Source organism: Nannospalax galili, unplaced genomic scaffold (genome assembly GCF_000622305.1).
Source record: "Nannospalax galili isolate Female #2095 unplaced genomic scaffold, S.galili_v1.0 scaffold1768, whole genome shotgun sequence".
Lineage (NCBI taxonomy): Eukaryota > Metazoa > Chordata > Mammalia > Rodentia > Spalacidae > Nannospalax > Nannospalax galili.
This window is the reverse complement of record NW_008356954.1, coordinates 169,310-189,126: the sequence shown is the minus strand read 5'-3', so window position 1 is coordinate 189,126 and position 19,817 is coordinate 169,310. Positions and strand designations below refer to the sequence as shown.

The 19,817-nt window shown below is 45.5% G+C and overlaps 1 protein-coding gene across 1 annotated transcript; it reads right to left on the bottom strand.

Moving 5' to 3' along the window:
• Window positions 1-1,878: 1,878 nt before the first annotated feature.
• Window positions 1,879-14,238, bottom strand: LOC103751395 (apolipoprotein L2-like). The gene is made up of 4 exons (XM_017794789.2): window positions 14,156-14,238; window positions 10,872-10,949; window positions 7,066-7,192; window positions 1,879-3,334 (listed from the first exon to the last, which is right to left on the bottom strand). The coding sequence occupies exons 2-4, from the start codon at window positions 10,882-10,884 to the stop codon at window positions 2,470-2,472; spliced, it is 1,005 nt and encodes a 334-aa protein (XP_017650278.1). The 5' UTR covers window positions 10,885-10,949; window positions 14,156-14,238; the 3' UTR covers window positions 1,879-2,469.
• Window positions 14,239-19,817: the final 5,579 nt, after the last annotated feature.

The following is a 19,817-nucleotide window of genomic DNA, read 5'->3' as shown; positions in this document are numbered from 1 at the left end:
TTACATACATGCAGGCAATATATTCACACACATAAATAAAAATAATAAACTAGTTTACAAAAAGAGGAATCGATAAAAGTTTGGAGACAACTATCACCCTTCCCCAGTCACCAGTTCAGAAAACCCACAGTATTATTCATGGAAAATTACAAAGTATTATGTAGTCACTGTTTAAAATGCATCCTTCAAAAATTACAAAATGAAAAAAAATGACAGAATGAACGTGGCTTTTCCTGTTTATCGTCCCACCACCTTTGAAGTGATTTTTAAAAAGAAGATCTTATTTGTTCAACAATTCCATTACAGAGAGTGATGGAATTACCTTCTTCTAGGTCCCCAGCCCTCTGGGGACACATCTGCCTTCCTAGCACCGCCCCTCGCACCTCCCCTTTTCTAGATGCCACAGCTGGCACATGGTGCAATGGTGCTGCTGTGTGCTCTTTTGACTCTTGATGCTTTTTGAATCCCACTAAAACCCCCTGTGACCCCAAGGAAATCAAAGCTACAGACTGAAGATAGAGGTTTTTGGCTTTGGGGTTCATAACCATAGCCCGGCTGCAAGGTTTGAAATTATTTAGAAATATAATATAAATTGGGCAGAACCAGGGAGGAGAAGGTATCTAATGCCACCAATCAAAGACCAGTGGGAAAATTGACAGCTTGGTGGACAGTGAGGAGGGTGAGGCTGTGCTGGGACCAGGGTGGTCGGCACACCTCAGGGGCCACAATGCTGTGGTTTGGTTATGGCTTAAATGTACTCCAAGGGCTTTGTGGGTTGGGAGTTTAGGCCTCCGTATGGGAGGTTGGGCGGCAGTGGTGAGACCCACTTGATCTTTTTGAGTTCAACAGAGTCTGGTCTAAAGACTCAGGAGGGCTTGAGGTTGGTATGAAGGTGCCAGACAATCACCAGGCACCAGATAAGACCCTATTGCTAAAGACACAACATACTTTTGTTATAAAACATTGAGAAATCAAACTGGAACTGACCTGAGAACTTCCTCTCTGCTGGCTAGCTTTGATCATGGTGAAAAGTGCTATGCAGATTCCTGGGGAAGAAAAACTGCATAGCACTTTCCACTGCAAACCTTGCACGCAACAATACTGATAACAATACAGGTAAGATGTGCCCACTGGTGCAATAGTGGCGTGAAAGCTATGGGGTAGCAGCTGTTTGGGGATTGGATTTGAGGCCTGCTCTACAGGTAGGAATATATGCTTGAGACTGTAAACTTGGTGAAAGCCTGGGGCTCAGGAGGTCATAGGCTCTGGGAGGTTGGGGTATCTACTACTGTTGTCTTGTTCAATGGCTATATTGTCAAACTGCACTTTAAATCTTTATAATTGCAGATTAGTGCTGTCCTCCACTCAGCCTTGGCTAGAGAAGCTGTTATCTGTAGTGGTCAGCAATTAGCACAGAAACTCATAACTGGTCAAAGTGCTGAGAACAAGTGACTTTTGAGTGCTTAGTCCTAAATGAGACATGTGTACCACCCCCAAGGCTCAGAGAACATTGTGGAAGAGGGGGCGAACGGAACCAGAGGATGGGGGATGAGTTCTGAGAAATACCGTCTTCTGGACATGACATGGGCTTTCCACTCATGAACTCACAGCAGGTATGGTTACCTGCACAAGACCTGCACGAGATCTGGTGAACACGACCCATCAACATTCCAGCAACAGAACTAATTATATATCTTTTTTCTTTTAAAAAAGGAGAGGATATAAAGGTAGGAGAAGGATGTATTTGAGGAGCATAGAGAGTAGGAAGAGGGAGCTGAGAGTTCTTGGGGGAAGTCAGATGGATGTGATCAAGATACATTATTTAAATCTATGAAATTGTCAAAGAATAAGTAAAAACAAAAAGTATATCATCAGAGATCCAACCCCAGAGGCCATCTCCAGGTTTGCGTTCTGTGAGTATGAGAAATGAAACTTGCTGACAACAGCAAGTGTGAAAGCAAAAGAACTTTACTGAGCAGCAGGTGAAGGAGGGCTCCTGAGCAGTGTGAAGGTGTCTGACAATCTTTGGTCACCAAAGTTCCCACCTAACAGGAGGTCCTAAGAGTAGGTTGCTGCTGTTTGACTCTTGTTTGGGGATCAAAAATGGTCTTTGCAAAGAGGAGTTGGACTGTAGAGCAATCAGCTGTGAGCTGTGTATTAACATGCTGTGGTTGCTTGTTTCTGTGGTTTTTCTAAGAAACCAGGATGTTTTCAGCTGCGGCCAGCAAGCAATTGCCAGCAAGTAGAAGCCTCTTCGCTGGTGGGGCCTAACTTTTGACTTCAGTGGGGATTTTCAGAGATGGAGCCTACTAGGAGGTCACAAGACTGTCCCTTCCCTGCGTTCTGGCTTCTCATCTCTCCATATAGCCTCTTCCTCTGACAGGCACTACCACCACCATGCCATCACTGTGAGGCCATGCCTCCATCTGACACATCTTTCCTGACCTCTGTGCTGCTTGGGAGAAGAGGTCACTGAGTTAGAGACTCATGGATCTGGATGAGTTCCCACAACTTCTCTTCCAGGTACTGGGCCTGCCATCGCAGCTCTGCAGCAGACTCTGCCTTTGCCCCTCTGTGCAAATGCTTTGACTCTTTCACAAGGCTGACCACATCCATCAGAAGGGAGACACCTACGGTGACTGCACCCATGATCCGGGCTCCTCTGGTCATTGCCAGAGCGGTACCTCCAAAGGCTTTCTGCACCTGTTTAGTGCTTTGGGCTGAGATCTTCCCTGTGGTCATGAGTTGATTGGCTTTGACTGCTAAGTGAGGGTTGGCTTTGGTGAGCTTCATGGCACGGATGTTGCTTACAATGCCTCTCAGGCTTTGGATGCAATTCCTGGTTTTGGAAACAACTTTGGGTGTGCTCAGGATGACAGGCTTTGTAACCCCCTTCACTGTGTTCTTGATGGTTGGCACCAGGCATTTGGCTTTAGTTTCAGCTGACGACATGTTTGTTTGGTCGACAATGCTTGTGAAAACACTAGTCAAGGCTGCTGCTGCTCCCAGACCCATCCCAGTGGCCGAAAGCATCAGACTGACCCCTGCTGTCACAGGTGCCAGGGCGAAGCCAAGGATCGTCAGGACTCCAGAGACAGCGCCAGTAGTGTTGGCCACCACGTTGGAGATGGTGCAGTCCCTGTGTACCTTGTCCACCTTGTCTGCAAGGGCGTGGAGCTTTCGTATCTGCTCCTCAAGCTCCATTTTAACCCAAGGATAATCATTTAAAAACCTCTCTGTGTCCTGCAGGTTGTCTTGGAGGCTGTCTTCATCCTGTGTGGCCATGTCTGCTATGCTGTCCTTCAGAGCATCACGTATTCTATCCACCTGTGCCCTATAACAATAGATGTCAAGTGATTAAGAAAGTTTATTTGTAAAATGTGCTCCATAATGACTATCCTATGGAAATCACAGACCTTGTACCACAAATCCAATGGAGAAAAATTTTGTAGCTACATGGAACTTTTCCTTTATGTTGTACATCATAGATGCTCTCTAGTCCTTAGTCATTAGGGGACAATGGTTAAAAATCTAAGATTCTCTTGTTAAAAGGCATTTGAAAGATACCTTCCCACTCAAGGTCAACACCATCACTACGAAGGTATTTTTCCAGTGAGAATTCTAAAGATAAATACAGGGGAGTGAGATTGGAACAAAAAGGGAAACACTTAATTCAGAGAATGTTAGTGTGTTATAAGGATTTCACCTTTTCCAGTAAGAGGCCTTCCCCCTGCCCTTAGCTACTGGGAAATAATCTGCAGCTCCTACAATGTCCTGCCTCCCTGAAATGTATATTTTCAAGGGGACTTGGGGAGCAATATCACACAGGTTGAATATACTTAATATAAAAATCCTAAACATGAAAGGCATCAAAATTTGAAAGCTATTGAGCATTAATGTGATGTCACAAGTGGAAATTTCTACACATGACCTGATGGGACAGGTCGCAGTCAAGACTCAGGTGCAATAAAAGTATTGCCTAAAAGTACCTTCTGTCCATGTGTGCATAGTGTAAAGAACTGGATTCCTTTCGCTGTCTCTCTCTGTCACTCTCTCCCTCTCTCTCCATATACATGATATATCAGGCAAAAACCAGATTCTGAAACGTTTCTGTTCCCAACCACTTCCCATAAAGGATGTTCAACCTTAATTCTGTGATGTATCACTTCTAACTTCCAGAGGATCTGGATACTAACACATCAACCTCTGGGGTAGGGGAGACCTGGGTAAGCCGCATCAAGATCCAAGAACTCTGGACATTGAATTTAAGTTGAAAAGATTCTTCCCTTGACCAAAAATTAGCTAGGCACGTTGGAACTTCTTTTCCACTAGTTGCTGATACTGGCCTTTGTGATGGTTCATTTCATTGTCAACTTGGATAGATTTGGCATTACCTAGGAAACACACTTCTGGGATGCGCGTGAAGACGTTTCCAGAGGGGTTTAGGAGAGGAGAGACAACCCACTGTGAATGTGAGTGGTACTATCCTGTGAGCCAAGGATATAAAGGGGTAAAGGCGGTACCAGCAGAGCATCAGTATCCATCTCTTCCTGTTTCCTGTCTATGCAGATGTAATATGACCAGCTGCCTCAGGCTCCTGCCACAGGATTTTCCCTGCCATGATGAATTGTACCCTCCAGCTGTAAGCCAAAATAAATTCCTTTTTCCTTAATTTTCTTTAGTCAGGTATTTTGTCACAGCAACAAGAAAGGTAACTAATATAGAAAATTGTTACCAAGGAGTAAGGGTGTTGCTATGATAAACCTGACCATGTGGTTTGTAGTCTTTTAGGATTGGCTTTTGGGAAGAAAGCAAAAGAGTTTGGAAATGTGGGATAGCGACACCTTAGAGTGCTGTAAACACAGTGTAATGGACCAGAATTCTGAGGAAGAAGGGGACAGTGGAGGCCTGGCTCATGAAGTTTCAAAGGGGGATTGGACTCTGTGGATCCAGGCTACATACCATTCATAATACTTTCTGGTCAAGGACCTGACTGCATTCTGCCTGCATTCTAAAAATTTGAGTGAGGCTAATATCTGGAGCAACTTTTCCAAAACTGAAGTTGGCTGACCAATAGTTGTATTAAATGCTCATTTGAGGTTCTGGTTAAAGTTAGCAAAACTTTTGTAAGTTTTGGAGGTAGGTCTTCTTGGAACTTTCAGTATAACAAAGTGTATCCATGCTGACTAAACTGTGCTGTCATTAAACCACATGGTCTTCCTACTGGTCAGGGAGCTGTATGTGGAATAGAAGAGAGCACCAGATGGCAGTTGAGACCTCCTCAGCCCAGGCAGCATGTGGAGAAAACACAAACACATAGCCATCCATCCTCATCAGGGATTAGATCACAGCAAGGAGGGAAGAAATGTCTCTTTCCCTCTCACAAGTCTTCTACTAAGCCTATGGCCACCTTCTGCTTTATGCCTTCAGCACCCCCTTTGCTGTCTTCTGGTCTCTGCCCTATTTCCCCAGCCTTCTAACTACCCCTTCTTTCTTGGCCCACTTATGGTCTGTTCTGACCCCTGGCTCTAGCCTTGGCCCATGTGGCACTAGACTTTGGAAAAGGGCTTATATCGATCCCCATCTCTTTCCACTGACCCACAGCTCTTTCCAGGTCTTCACCACTGTGATGGTTAATCTTAATTGTCAACTTGAATGGTTTGAAAAATACTTAGGAGATTAGTAAGTACATGCCCAAGTATGTCAGTGACAACTAGATCATGACAGCTCTGGCCCAATGAACGGATCAATCTCTCGAAGCATCCATAATATGATGCCATTATTGGGAGATGGTAAAAAGTAGGAGTTGGCCTAGTTGGGGGAAGTAGGTTACTTGGGAGCATGTCTTTGGAGGGTGCATCCTACCCTGGCCCATTCCTATGCTTTCTCTGCTTCTTATGAACTACTCTGCTCTTTCAGATGATTCCAGTCATGATGGACTAACACCTGTGAAACTGTAAGCCAATTCAATCCTTCCTTCCTTTAAGTTGTTCTGTCAGGTATTTGGGTACAGTAATGAAAAATGTAACTAATTCAGAAAATGGTACCAGGAGTGGGATTGTTCCTATGACAAAACCCGACCACATGGTTTTTAAACTTTGGGAACTGGTTTTTGGGTGGGAAACTTGGAATAGACAAGCTAGAAAAGTCTTGTTATATTGTAAGCATAACTTATTAGACTATTCTGGTGGAAACGTGGAAGGCCGAAACACCAAAGTCCAGGCTCATGATTACAGATGGGAGCATGGACTATAATGCCTATTTGACTAGAGACTTTTGTATAATATTCTGGCAAATAATACAATTCCTCAGATGGAATTAAAAAAAGAAAAAGCTAATCCAGAATACCAGGAACACAAGCAGATCATGTCAAAAATTTTCCAACTTTTCCCAAAGCTAGTCCTTCTTGACGCTCCTCTCTAAAAAAGAGGCATTTCATCCTGATTTCACCCCCTATCTTTTTTAAAAAATATTTTAATTTTATTATTTTTATTTTATGTGTATGAGTGTATTGCCTGCATGTATGTGAGTGCACCCATGCTGTGCAATGCCGTGGAGGTCAGAAGGGAGCTTCAGATTCCTCTGGAACTGGAGCTAAGGATGGTTTGTAGCCACCATGTGGGTGCTGGGAATCGAACCCAGGTTCTCTGCAAGAGCAGTCAGTGCTCTTAACCACTGAGCCACTTCTCCAGGCCCTACCCCACCCATCTTTAAAATCTAAGTTTCACTAAGCACATACCAAATGCCGAGTCCTTCACATGTTATCTTATTTTCTCACACTAAAATTCAATGGTTATGAAACCAAGACAGGAAGTGGTAACCTAACTTGACAAGATCACATAACTAGCAGAGGGTAGAAATGATCTGTCCCCTGTGGCTTCCATCTCTCCTCAACCAGAAGCAGTTCCCCACCAGGAAATAACACAGAGGAAATATTCCTTGTGGGCTGTTGAGAAGGAACGTTTCACCCAAACCTCAGGCCTGCCTGAATGAATTGTGCTTTCCCAGAGAAAATCTGCCAGGTCAGGGACCTGGAGGCAGTGTTAGATGCCCCATGGAGATGACCTGGACAATCCAGCCTCGTCCATGAACACCTCCCAGGCTCCATCTTCAGTCAGCAGGAGCTGCAGGTCCTCCTTGCTCATTGTGTCCAGGAGACACGCAGTGGTTTCCTCGATGAAGCATCTGTTGTCTACTTGGGAAGAAAAAGAGGACAGTTATAGAAAAGAACACTATGTAAATATGTAATGTAAACAGCATCAAGTATCAGTCACTTGGGGGTAATTCTGATGGACTCACCAGTGCTAGGGACTCAATTGTGCCCCCAAATTCATATGTAAAAGTCCTAACACCTAGTGATTGTATATGGAGGTAGGGCCTTCAAGGAAGTAAAGTAATTAAAAATGAGGTCCTAAGTTGGGTGCTGGGCTCTTAGCAATAAGACTAGTGTCCTTAAAAACAAGAGAGACATCAGATCTATCCCTCTCTGTCTCTCTGTCTCTCTCTCTGTCTCTGTCTCTCTGTCTCTGTCTCTCTCTCTCTCTCTCTCTCTCTCTCTCTCTCTCCATACATACAGGAGAGACCATGAATACACTGAATAGTCTTCCTCTGCAAACCTCTCCTTCACCAGAACCAACCATTCTCCTTCTTTGTGAAAGCTGGCTTCCAGAACTGAGACATAATAAAGACTTTCTTTCAGCTACCCAGCCCGTGGTATTGTGGGATGGCAGTGGAGAAGACTCATGCACCAGAGCAGTGCTATGGTGCTTTGCAGAGAAATGAATCATTTTCAGCTCACAGCATTCAGAAAGTGAATCTTTTTTTTTTCAATTTTATTATTTTTATTTTATGTGTATGTGTGTATTGCCTGCATGTAGGTAAGTGCACCTGTGTCATGCAATGCCTGTAGAGGTCAGAAGAAGCTGTCGGATCCCCTGGGACTGGAGTTACAGACAGTTGTTAGCTGCCATGTGGGTGCTGGGATTCGAACCTGGATCTTCTGCAAGAACAATCACTGTTCTTAACCACTGAGCCATCTCTCTAGCCCCAGAAAGTGAATCTTTCAGCTGCTGGAAGTAGAAGAGTTTTGATGATGGCTTCCATTTGCCATGTAAGTGCTGTACATCAAATTGCATGCTGGTGCCTTTGAATGTGACTTTCATCCCATTAGTAGTGTGATGGTTAACCACGATTTTTAATTTGAGTGTATTGGGAAATGACTAGGAGATAAATAAATGAAGCACACCTCTGGATGTGTCTGTGAGGGCATTTCCAGAACATTTTAGCCTAATGAATGGATTAATCCATTGATGGATTCATAATTCTGAGGTACAGTATGATATTTAAGGATAATTGCTACTGGGTGATGATGGAACTTGGCAAAGTTGGAGGAGTTACGCCATTGGAAGCATATTCTCCATCTTGTCCTGCCCCCTTCCCATTACTGCTCTACTGTCTATTATGATGTGAGCTGCTCTACCGCCCCCTCTCCCTCATGATGGACCGACACTTCTGATACAGCAAAATAAATCTTTCCTACCTTCAACTCTTCAGTCAAGTAATTGGTCACCTCAATGGTAAACTGACTAACACAACTTCTCACTCCAGCCCCTAACACATTATCAAAATTTGGGGGCCTGGATATTTTTAGGAATTCAGAATTTTAAATCTCTTTAAAATGTTTTTGCAGGAATTTTAAATTTTTCATTTTTAATTGATCTATAATAATGGTACATAATTCTGAGGTACAGTATGATATTTGAGGGTAATTGTATGTCATTACCTCTAATATTTGTCATTTCTTTGGGTAAAGAACATTCAAAATCCCAAGCAGGGGCTGGGGAGATGACTCAGCAGTAAGAACTCTGGCTTCCTGGGTTTGGTTCCCAGCATCCATATAGTGGCTAACAACCATTTGTAACTCCAGTTCCAGGGGATTTGACGCCTTCTTCTGCCCTCCATGGGCAGTGCATGCATATGATGCACCTACATACATGGAGACAGAACACTCATACACATTTAAAAAAAAACCAAACAAATAAGAAAATTAAAGAATGAAATAGAAGAAGTAATAGAATTTCTAAAGTGTAGAAAAAGGAGCCTGGAATGAAGGCGTACACCTCTATTCACAGTGTCGAGAAGACTGAGGCAGGTCACTTGTGTGTTTCAGTCCAGCATGGGCTACAGATGAAGCTCCAGCCAGTACCCAAATGCATTTCTATTCTGACAATAGTGAATGGATTTCCACGTTAAATGAGAGACACAGTGCAAATGGTCTCAGGTCAGTAGAGGCCATGTTACTACCCATGTGAGTTGCCCCAAAGGTGTGAAGTTCATGTAGAGTTTATGGAGTTTCAGAGCAGAGATTGGGGTCCAATGTTTATTTATGTGTATATTGGACATGATATAAAATTGTGTTTCTTAATGTGCACACAAGGGAACTAGTGTTTTCATTTCACAAAAGTGAGACCCAGAAAGGAAAATTAACAGCCAAAGTCAGCAAGCAGAAAGCTGAGGATCTGAACCTAAGACCAGCATTTTTCTTGACAGCTAGTACCCGCTGTTACTGTATTATACTCTATAATGTATCTATGGGAAGATCTTAAATTTGAAACTAACGTTTCAGACAATCTATTATTGGGTAAAAGTACCAGGTCAAGTAGAATCATTGCTGATGATGGATGGTCTAAGACTGGCAGTTGCAGGGGGTTCTGCAGATGGGGAGAGTGGGGGAGAGTGGGGTCCAGATTCTCAGCTCTGATCCTGTGATCTCTCCACATCTCATGTACCTGGCACCCCAGGGGCACCTGAGAACTCAGTGTGCACATTCATTAAAGAGGGAGAAATTTTCCTGGGAATCCACTTGCCCCTGTGCTCCCTCAAGGGCTTGTTGGGAACTTCTGGCCTCTGATCTTTCCTTCTGCTCTTCAAGGTGACTGTTGAAAGCAAAACTTGCTCTGCAGGGCTGATGAAGAGCTGAATAAGTGATCTGCTTCCCAAGGCAACTGAGGGAGGGGAAGAAGACAGTCCCGAGGACTGAGGGTACTTGTGTCCACTGGGATGGGTGGAGAACTGTCTCCTGTTCATTCAAATTTTAGACTCTTCTTTGATCTGAGATAATCAGAATCAGGCCCTGCTTGATGTAGGCACATCTGGTAAGCAGGTCCCCTAACATTGGGGGTGGGAGGTGTGGTTTCCACCTGGAATTAACAGAGCCTAGAGAGAAGTAAAGAGCCAGTGCCGGGGAGGGTCTGTCATGAGTAGGCACCAGCCTGTCCTCATACGCATTTTATATCTGATCCTCAGAGCAACAGGGGACACATTGTTCTTATGGTACAGGTGAGGTAGGGTGAGGTAAAGAGCTGCAGGTCACATAGACAGCAGGGTGTAAATGCCATATTGGGGTGGAGTTCAGTGACACTCTAAGTCATCCTTCCAGTTCAGCCACTCAAGGGACTTGAGCCCCTGAGCTAGTGGAGCCCCCTCAAAAGCAACATTCCAACATCAGCTGAGAGTAAGGAGAGACAGGAGAGCTGAGGGCAGGTGTCAGATCACACCGTCAGGTGGCGGCCTACCTCAAGTCCCCACCTCTCCCACCTCCTAGCCCCTTCTCCCCTTCCCCACCTGGCCCCCACTTCCCTAGGCTGTCCTGGTTCTACTTGAGGGTGAAGGGTAGGGAGGAGGTGAGCCTTGGCCTTGTCCCTCAGGACAGGGCCATGAGGAGGAGCACTTTAGAACTGCATCAGGAGATCCCTCTTGTTCCCAACTGGGGCTCCCCTTCCCATTCTCCACTCTTCTGTAGGCGACTCCGAGGGGCCACCACGGTGCTAGTCTGCAGTGACAAAGCAGCCAGGGAAGAGCAACACAAATACCTGAGGAGGCCATGAGGGCTTCTGGGTCCTCGGCGCCAGTGAGACCTTTGAGAGGCTTTCCTTTCAGCTTGCCAGACTCTGGAAAAGAGAAAACAAACTGTGGACAGGAACGGGAACAGCTGTAGGCAGGCAGTGGTCAGGGACCTGGTCTTCTGTAATCAGTACCACGGTGGTAGCAAAGGACCGAAGGGATTTAGTGCAAAATCACTCTCTTCCCCTGAACCTGGTAGCTCGTACTTAAAGAAGTTGGTCATCTGGCTCTACCTCAGCCAAGGCAGAGGTCTCCTGTCCTGTCAGGATTCTAGAGAAAGTGACTGGCTGAGGACACAGTCGTGGAGAAAGAATTGAACTATACCCAAAAGGAGAGATGGGGAGGAATGTTCTGGCAGTCACATGAGGTGGGAACGTGTGTAAATTGATGATAACAGTGAATATGATTCAGTGTCTGTGATATATAGAGATCCCTACATATACCTCATTACTTGACCATGTATACTCCAGGACATAAAGACTGCTGTGACCCCCATTTGAGAACAGAGGCAATGACCACAAAGGTGAGCTGACATCCTTAAGAGTTTACAGTACTGCCAGAGCCAGGACTCGAACCCAGGTTGTTCTGTTCTACATCACATTCTTCAGTGACTAAGCTCTAGTCCCTTAAATACACAAATGTGCTCCTGTACTCTTCATACTGTAAGTGACTCTTCTCATTCCACAGATGGGCCCTGCACCCAAGCCTCTGTCTTGGTACATTTGCTGGTGCCCTCTGTTGTTTCCTAAGGACCATACCCTTCGCTTCTTCAGGATCCTTTAGCTCACCAGGATACCAAGTCCTGCTATAACTCCTGCATAAACTTTCTCCCCACATATAACTGACTAAATCTGAGACTATTTCCTTAAGCTATTTCTAGAAGCTGAATGATTGCAGCTGGGTATGTTAACATTTGAATGCAGACGGTGCTACAGTTTGAATCTGAAATGTTTCCATGGTTCATGTTTTGGGTTTTTGGCCCCAGCCCTGGTGCTTTTGTGGGAGACAGTAGCAGTAGAATCTTTCGAAGGTAGGATCTAGCTTGTTGAAGTGGGTCAATGGGGGGGACTTTGAAGTTTATACTTGAGGTCCTTGGTTCCTGCCTAGCTCTGAGTATCCTGGTCCAGAACAATGGGAAAAACTCCTGACACACACTCTTGCCATCATTGACCGAGTCTAAAAGATGGAGAAGAATGACATGCCAAAGGCATGTAAAACATTTTCAATAAAATCATACTAGAAAGTCCCCCAAACCTGGAGGAGGAGATACCCATGTAGGTATAAGAGACAGATAGAATACCAAATAGATAGGACCAGAAAAGAAACTTGCCATATCATAGTATGGTTAAAACATGAACTATATAGAACAAATACAGTATTTTGGAAGCTGCAAGAGAGAAACAGCAAAAATAAAAGCAGGTCCATCCGACTAGCAGCTGATTTCTGAGCAGAAAACCTTTACAAGCTGAAAGAGCTTAGAACAATGTATTTCAAGTCCCAAAAGACCGTAGCTGCCAACTCAGATTGTTATACGCAGCAAAAGTGTCTCTCATAACTGAAGGAGAAAGAAAAACACTCCATGATAAATGCAGGGCAAAAGGCTTTAGGACCACTAAGTCGTCTCTGTAGGGGACACTGGAGGGAACATTGTCAAACTGAAGAGAAAGATAAGCATATCCAAGAGGCTACAGGAAAGAATAAATCACACTAGAACAGTAGTTAGCAATTAGAGATCAGGAAAACATGTAGCCCAGACTGGCCTCAAATTCACTATGTAGCTAGGATGACTTTGAGCTCCTGATCCTCCTGTCTTCCCCTCCCAAGTACTGAGATTACAGACATGACCCACCACATCCTCCTCAAGTCTTCCTATTCTTTAAGATGAGAAACAAGAAAATTCTAAAAGCACAGGAAACAGCCACAGTCTGAGGCATGGCAGACCTTGAGCAGGGCATCCCAACGTCCCCTTCCCCAGGTGACACCCAATGTCAGGTCTCCAGTCCAGCTCCCTCTAGTCCATCCTCTCCTGCTTACCAACACTTCCCTGGACTTAGGACTTTTGGGGAGAGGGATGGAGTAGTTTCTTCCCTGAACTGGCAGTTCCTCTGCAGACATACAAAGTCAGGAAATGGACCTGGCCAAAGAATTGAAATGCCTGAATGCCGTCCACGGCTGCCAGCTGAAGGCAGCACACCCCCTTTGCTGTTGATGGGTGTGAAAAGTTCCAGAGTGTTGGAGGACAGTCAGCACAGCATTGAAATGTGCCTGGGTGGGTCCCACTCTGTGTCTGCAGAAGCAGGTCTCCAGCAGTGAGACAACAGAGGAAACAGGTCCACAGGTCCACATGTTCATAGAAACAGGTACAGCACAGGAGGAATAGCTCAGAGCAGCTTGTTTTTTTAACACCAAAGGAGGGAGATAATTGACCCTCAACCATAAGGAAATAGGAAAATTGGAGTCCACTGAGACCAGAGAGTACTCTGTTACCCCAAGACAGAAGAGGATAAGGTGCTGGAAAATACACCCGTGGAGGCCTGAGGGACAAGGTTTGGAACGCACAAGTTCTTGGAGCTAAGTCTGACTGCAGTGTGAGTGTATGTGCCTGTACGACCCCTTCCCGACCTGGACACACAAGACAGTGCCTGTCATTTTCATCCATCCTCTAAAGGTTGCAGAGGCCAGGTGAGGCCCAGAGCCTGCTACCCACCTGCTCAGTATCCTTCCCAGTATCCCAGATAAGTCACTTTCTCCTGCAGCCTCAGTTTCCCCTCAGGGTCTGACGCAGAGTAAGGACTCAGAGACAGGCTGGGTGAGCAGCCCCTGAGCACTGCTGCTGGTATCTTAGAAGCCAGCTTCTGTCCCCATCCTCCATCAGTATAATCACCCCAGAGCCTGCTTGACTCCTCAGGCCTCCAACGTCAGCAGGTTTGGTCCCCTGTTCTCCTCCACCTCCTTCTGTCTGGGTTCCCCTGCAGTGTCTCAAGCACTCTGACATCTGAGCTGATTCCAGGCAGGTAGGTGATCCCTTCTGAAGGGTGCCCCACTCTCTCTTGTGTTTAGGGCAAAGCAGGAGGGAGGGAGGAGCAGCCAGATCCCAACCTCAGTGCAAGCCCAGTACTGCAGCTGCTGAGCGAGAGATCTCTGCTGATGTCTAACCTTGCTAAGCTCATTCATGAAATGGGGCCATAACCCTTCTCTTTGAGAGCTGTTGTGTGGATGAGCAGGTGGGCAACTCATACATTCCCCAACTTACCTAGGAGTCTTTCCCTGGCTGAGTTTGGATTGGTCCCAGCTGTCCTCAGAGATGTGGCTGTAGCCCCCAGCTGCACAACTATGCCGTGACCAGACACAGCCTCCAGCCCTCACTCAAAAGGGAAAATGAAAGTCTCACGTTCCAAGCAAAGCATCAGACTCAGCTTGCTGAGCCCTACCCTCACCCCACACGCCTTGACTACCCGCTCAGAGGAGCAACCTCAGGCTGATTTTCTAGATTCTTCTCCACCCAGCCCATCTCATTGGGGTGGGGGTGGGGTGTCTCCATGATCTTCGAGAAGAAAACTCTGCCACTGTTGGCTCAGGGACCTTCCTCAGATCACTCTCCACACCTCTTGGGTTCTACCCAGCCCTGCCTTTCCCCAAGCACAACTGGTCCCCCAACCCCCAATTCCTCTGGTTGCCTGTTGACACAGTGGTGCTGCTGAGTTTGATGAGACTCCTAGGTAAGTTGGAGAATGTATGAGCTCCCCATCTGCCTATGTGGGTTCTTCTGCCAGGAGCTCCTGCATCTGGAACCATCATGTGTTGATTCCTCTCAGAAGCTCCCAGCATCCTCCTTAGCTGAGCCGGTACCTTGGTAGAAGGGGCCAAAGTCCTGTTCTGTTCTGGAGCCCTGCAGCTGGATGGCTGTGAGAGTTCTTTGCTTTGTCTGGGGAAGAAGGAACTGAGAGGGGCTGAATCTCAGGGGCCAGCATACCCCTTCTTCTGGGGCCTATTTCGTCTTACACAAATGTCATTGGGGTTTGATGGTCACACTCTCACAGATTTTTTTGTTTTTTTTTAAAATGTGTATGAGTGTTGCCCTAATAGTTTGTCTCCATTGCTGTGACAAAATTCTCTGACCACTACCAACTTGGGGAGGAAAGGGTTTATTTGTCTTATATCTCCCAGGTTACAGTTCATCAGGGGGCCCAAGGTAGAAACTCAGGGCAGGAACCTGGAGGCAGGAGCTGGAGCACAGGCCATGGAGGATCGCTGCTTACTGACTTGCTCCCCTGGCCCCTGCTCAGCCTGCTTTCTTATGTAACACAGGCCCACCTGCCCAGGGATAGGACCACCCACAGTGGGCTGGGCCCTCCCACATCACTCAACAATCAAGAAGGTGCCCCATGGACATGGCCACAGGCCAGTCCAATGAAGGCAATTCCCCAGTTGAGGCTTCCTCAACCCACGTGTGTCAAATTGACACTAAAGCTATCCAGCACCAGTGTATTGTCTGAATGTATGTAAGTGCACCCATGTTGTGCAATGCCCCTGGAGGTCAGAAGAGGGTGTCAGTCCCCTAAAACTGGAGTTACAATTAAAATTGTTAGCTGCTGTGTTGGTGCTGAGAATTGAACCTGGGTCCTCTGTAAGAGCAGCCAGTGCTCTTAACTGCTGAGCCATCTCTCCCGCCCTTTCACAAGTTTTGATGGAGGGACAGTGGTGGTTACTCAGGACCCACATACTACAGTTTGCAATACATTTATTTCTCCATTTGACTGGAGTTTTATAATAATTCCCTAAGATATAAATCTTTTCCTATTTTTCAAATCAACAAGTAATTATTGTACATATTGTGGGGGATGTGTTATGATTTTGCAGGTAAAAAACTCATGTGAAAACAGAGACCTTGGCTTTCACCCCACAACTCAAAGAACTCAGAGAACAAGCCAAGACTCAAGGCAGGTGGAGCATTACACAGGAGACTTTGCACCACACTTCCTTATAAAGTTATTTATGTCATTTTTCTGTAGCTTTCCTAATTCCTGCTTCTTCCTCTTTCCATTAGCCTGATTTTTAAGAGAGAAAATATAGTGAGATGCAGAACCATGTGAAAAGTCCACTTGAGCCACAGGCCAGTACGATGGAGACCTTGATCAGAGTGAGCAATGGCTACTGGGGCATTCACAGTCTCAGGGTGGAGTGGTCAGGATGGGCCTGCAGACTCATGGCAGGGAGTGAGATAAGGGTTCTCTAACTCCAGGGACATGTGCAGAGCCCAGTTCATCCTGACTAGTGGCACCACAAGAAAGTCATCCAGAATTCTGCCACCTCAGAGTTGGGGGCTCTGCTAAAACCTTAGAAGCAGTTTCACCCAATGTAAGGTGATCCTAATCCAGTGAAGGCTATCATAAACTGCTGTGGGAGGGTTGGGAGAACATCAGCATCGCCTAGTGGAGAGAGCAGGGATCAGCACCAAGGCCCCTGGCGATCATGAGCACCTCACAACAGCCCAGGCCTTGGAGCAGACGCTTGGCTCAGACCAGTCAGACACGGCTTTGGTGCCCTGGAAATTGGACCTACCTTTCAACTGATCTCCCTTTCTTTAGGGACCATCGAGGAGACGGAGATCTTCCAACTGAGCCTGTGACATTGGGCTTCTGAAATCATCTGAGGGACCAAGAGAGACAAACCTCCAGGACTGCAAAGCACGGGGAAGGGAATTGCATCCCATGTTGACGGCCTCTGTGACCACCTGGGATGGAGCGGGCAGACACTGCTCTTAGTCCCTTATAGCCAGGCCACCAGCCTCATCCCACGAACAATCCTCCTTGTCTTTGCTCAGATGGGACATCCGGCCCCAAAGAGTGTGTGACTTCAGCAATGTTTAGAACTAAGTATAAAGATAACAGAATCAGATCTGTAATCACAATATTTTCTGTGTTGAAAGGCAGATGACTATGCCTTCAGTTCAATGCATATATAATGGTCAGGAGCATGAGACATTTTCAGAGAAGCTTTTGGGTTCCAGTTTCAAACAGGATTGAGAAATTTGCTCTGGACTCTAGGATAAAGCCTCTCTGTTGAAGAAGTTGCCAATGAGCTGTATGCAGAGAGAAGTCACACACTCAAGTTCATTAACTTCATTGGGGTGGGGGAGAGGCAGGTAGGGGGGAGGGGCTGTGGAAGCCATGTTACCAGGCATGTACAGCATGTACCAAGAGTACCACATAGGGTGCCCAAAGGGGAGTCTGCAGGTGTCCCTGTCATGCTACAGCATGGTCTTGCAATCCATTGCCCCTAGATGCTGTAACCAAGATGTTGGACCATTCCAAGAGTGTAGTATTGTCATGTGATCCAGCAATTCTATTTCTGAGGAAAAACACAAAGAAATGAAAACAGAGACATGAACAGACATGCGTACTTCCACATTGGTAGCAAATTGATGTGCAACAGCTAAAAGATAGAACAGTCCAGGTGCCCATCAATGAAAGAATGGTAGTGACAAGGTAACACATATAGAACGGAATATTTCCCTTAGGGAGGTAGGAGTCTGACTCATGCACAGCATAGGATGAAATTTGAGGACATTAGTGTAAATGGAATAAACTGGACACAGAAGGCAAATCTCTCATGCTCCCCTCACATGAGGTCCTCTGGGGCAGTGAAAGCCTGCAGAGGGCAACTGGTTGGGAGTTTGAGGAGCTGTGGGAGGAAGGGACTTCTTATTTAAAGATACAATGAAGAGTTCTGATCTCATGGTGGTGAGGGCTGCTTAACATCAAATGGGATGGTTGCTATAGAACTGTTGACATAACAACAGTTACAGTGGTAAGTTTCATGTGTATTTTAAACAGTTAAAAAAATCTAATATCTTGGGGCTGGAGAGATGGCTCAGCAGTTAAGAATACTGGTTGTTCTTGTAGAAGACTTGGGTTCGAATCCCAGCACCCACATGGAAGCTAACAACTGTCCGTAATTTCAGTCCCTGGAGCCCTGACAGCCTCTTCTGACCTCCGCAGGCATTGCACGATACAGGTGCACTTACCTACATGCAGGCGACACACGCATACACATAAAATAAAAATAATAAATAAAATTTAAAAATCTAACATCTTTTAAATTCTGAATTTTATCGTAATAATGGCAACACAGGGAAAATTCTACAAAAAGTTGTAGTGTTTTGACCTAAAAAAATCATAGATGCTTCAAAGACAGCCCAGTGATGCAAACATTTATACCCTTGTTTCCACAGGAGAAAACTAAACTTAAGACGAGGGAAAGGGCTCAGCACAGCATGACAGTGCTGGGATCATATTCATGTGTGATTCTTATTTTTAAATTTCTGGATCAGTCTGGTTGTACAAATGAAGAGAAATCTTCAAACTGTGAAGGACTCTAAGAATGTGGTTTTCATCCCTTCATTCTCTCTGTGAGATGAGTCACAATCCTTCTAACACCATGAGATTGTTGTCCAGTGGACAGTGGACCTAGAGAGGTCTGACTAGGTCCTCAATGAGCAACTGCCATTGATGTAAATTATAAACATGTTCCTGAAGACTCTTGCCGTGCCTAACACGGTATAAAGCTGCCTGAAATGTTTGCATCACAGTATGTTGTGATAGCAACGAGGCATTAAGACTCTTATACCACTTTGCTACACACACACACACACACACACACACACACACACACACACACACACGAGTATGCTCTTTGGAGTGCCTAATGGAGCAAGAGGAATACTCACCTCCTGCTTAATCCTGCACTTACTCTTGTCACAACCCACTAGGTGAAAATTATCGTGGTGTGTTGCAAATTTGAGCCATGGTAAACGTACTTTCTATCTTTGACTTTCAGAATCAACAGTGGGTTCAAGAGTCTTTTGTCTACATGAGGAGGATGGGCATGTATGTCTGTAGCCAAGGGCTTGACTGGAGAGTAAGCACACATTCTCTGCTTGATTCACAACCTCCTCTCAGCGTGTTTGTGTCAATCATCCATTTCCTTTCCTCATCTGCTGGCCTGATGGTCCAAGAATCCCATCACCCGACCCAAACTACTCTATAATCTGAGAATTTCAAACTGTTATATGACTCTTCCTGGGGATATGTGAACAGATGTTTATTCATTCTAGATATGGAGGAGCACTGATGACAGACCAATAATGATTCTATCCAAGTCTAGTTTAGTGACTCAGTGTGTTTGTTGGGGTTACTTACAGGAGCATATTAAGGAGTTACTTATGGAAGCATGGGTGACTCAAAGATTAATGCCTCACTGAAAAGTCACCCCAGAGTGGGCGACAACTTACAAATGCTAGAGGATGGTGTCGAGTATTGTGTGTCTCTTTCCTTCTGTCTCCATCCAAGAGGCAATGATTCAACTCAGAGGAAAGAACTGCACAACACGACACCATCCTCTGGTTTTTACATTGTTTTCTTCTCCATCTTCTGTTATCTTCCCTCAGCTTTGAAAGGGGAAGAGTGGTATCTAAGTACTTTCTCCCATTTATGAATGAGCATTGCTCCACTGTGCCATAGCAGAGTTACTTATTCTAGGGAGCTTGGCCTGTTATGAGTTTTTGAAGTACACCTACCCATTGCAAAGATGAAGTACACGACCCATTGCAAAGTTTTCCTCCATGTCCAAACAAGGCTAACAGCAGCAGCAATACATAGATATAAGCACAAATGTTTAGAAGGTAATGAGAGTCAAATCACATCTTTTTATCAGAATAATAGTGGCCTCCCAGCTTGTGTTGATGCCTCCCCAGCCACCATTTTTGGCTGGCTGCAGTGCTAGGTTTAGTTTCCCCTGATGTGGGTCTTAAGTTCAATGGGAAATCAGTTGGTTACACCCATAACAGTTATGCCACTATTGTACTTGTGGGCACATCTTGACTGATACATTGGAAGTGTAGCATGCAAAGTCCA

Bases quoted from the DNA above. Each gene is read 5' to 3' on its own strand.
- LOC103751395 (XM_017794789.2), bottom strand. The intron at 3,335-7,065 runs GTCATCTCCATG...CTATTGTTATAG, and splicing joins GACGAGGCTGGATTGTCCAG to GGCACAGGTGGATAGAATAC.